Raw genomic sequence first — 707 nt, 5'->3', positions numbered from 1 at the left:
TCTTAAAGACCTGACTCAGGAGAGGAGTCACTGCTGACGTGGGCGGGCGTCTGTGGTAAAAGGCTCCTGCGCCTCAAAGCTCCGCTCGTTGTTGCTGCACGCTGCTCTTGATGAACTTCGTGATGGATAGATGCTTCCACTGGAAAATGAACATCAGAGGAGCCTGTTTGCGTGTGATGAGGCCGCTTCTCTGTTCCCTTTTGTCCTGCCTGACTGCTACTCACTGTCAGCACGGTCCTGTAACGCTGATGAGCAAAATGTGAGTCACGGCAAACAGGCTTTTATTAATTAATCTGTTTAGGGGTATTAATTAGCTCGGTGTATTTTGGGCATGACATTCATTGTGAGACTGAGTAACATAAGACAGAACACACATTTAGAAAAGTCAGGATAAATAAGTTGTACATCTTTTAAAATGTAATTGGCACAGTTGGCACAGTACATCATCAAAAATACCTCAAGTATTGAATCATCGTTAAAATACGTTCATTGTCTTAAATTACACAATTTACAATTGCGGTGCATCCCGAACGTTCTCTTAATTTCAACACTACATTATTTCACAAGTAATCCATCTGTAGTGATTCAGTCGACGTGGCTCCCTGCCGGGTGTGAACGCTGGGTGGGAGGTTACACAGCAATGCTTCGCTCTGTGGTGAAGTTGTACTGAAACTGCAAGAGAAGGATGAGTGGGGGGGGGGGGGGGG

General features: G+C 45.4%; 1 protein-coding gene across 1 annotated transcript in view; it reads right to left on the bottom strand.

Annotated features, from left to right (window-relative positions):
* Positions 1-264: 264 nt before the first annotated feature.
* mvb12bb (multivesicular body subunit 12Bb) overlaps positions 265-707 on the bottom strand; it is a 31,383-nt gene continuing 30,940 nt past the window's right edge. Inside the window, exon 10 of the mRNA XM_031849425.1 lies at positions 265-672. Coding sequence (XP_031705285.1) covers positions 631-672 — 42 coding nt within the window. The 3' untranslated portion in view covers positions 265-630. The remainder of the gene's footprint in view (positions 673-707) is intronic.

This window comes from Anarrhichthys ocellatus, unplaced genomic scaffold, assembly GCF_004355925.1.
Source record: "Anarrhichthys ocellatus isolate YVR2014 unplaced genomic scaffold, GSC_Weel_1.0 scaffold9, whole genome shotgun sequence".
Taxonomy (NCBI): Eukaryota; Metazoa; Chordata; class Actinopteri; order Perciformes; family Anarhichadidae; genus Anarrhichthys; species Anarrhichthys ocellatus.
This window is presented reverse-complemented; position numbering and strand designations above follow the sequence as displayed.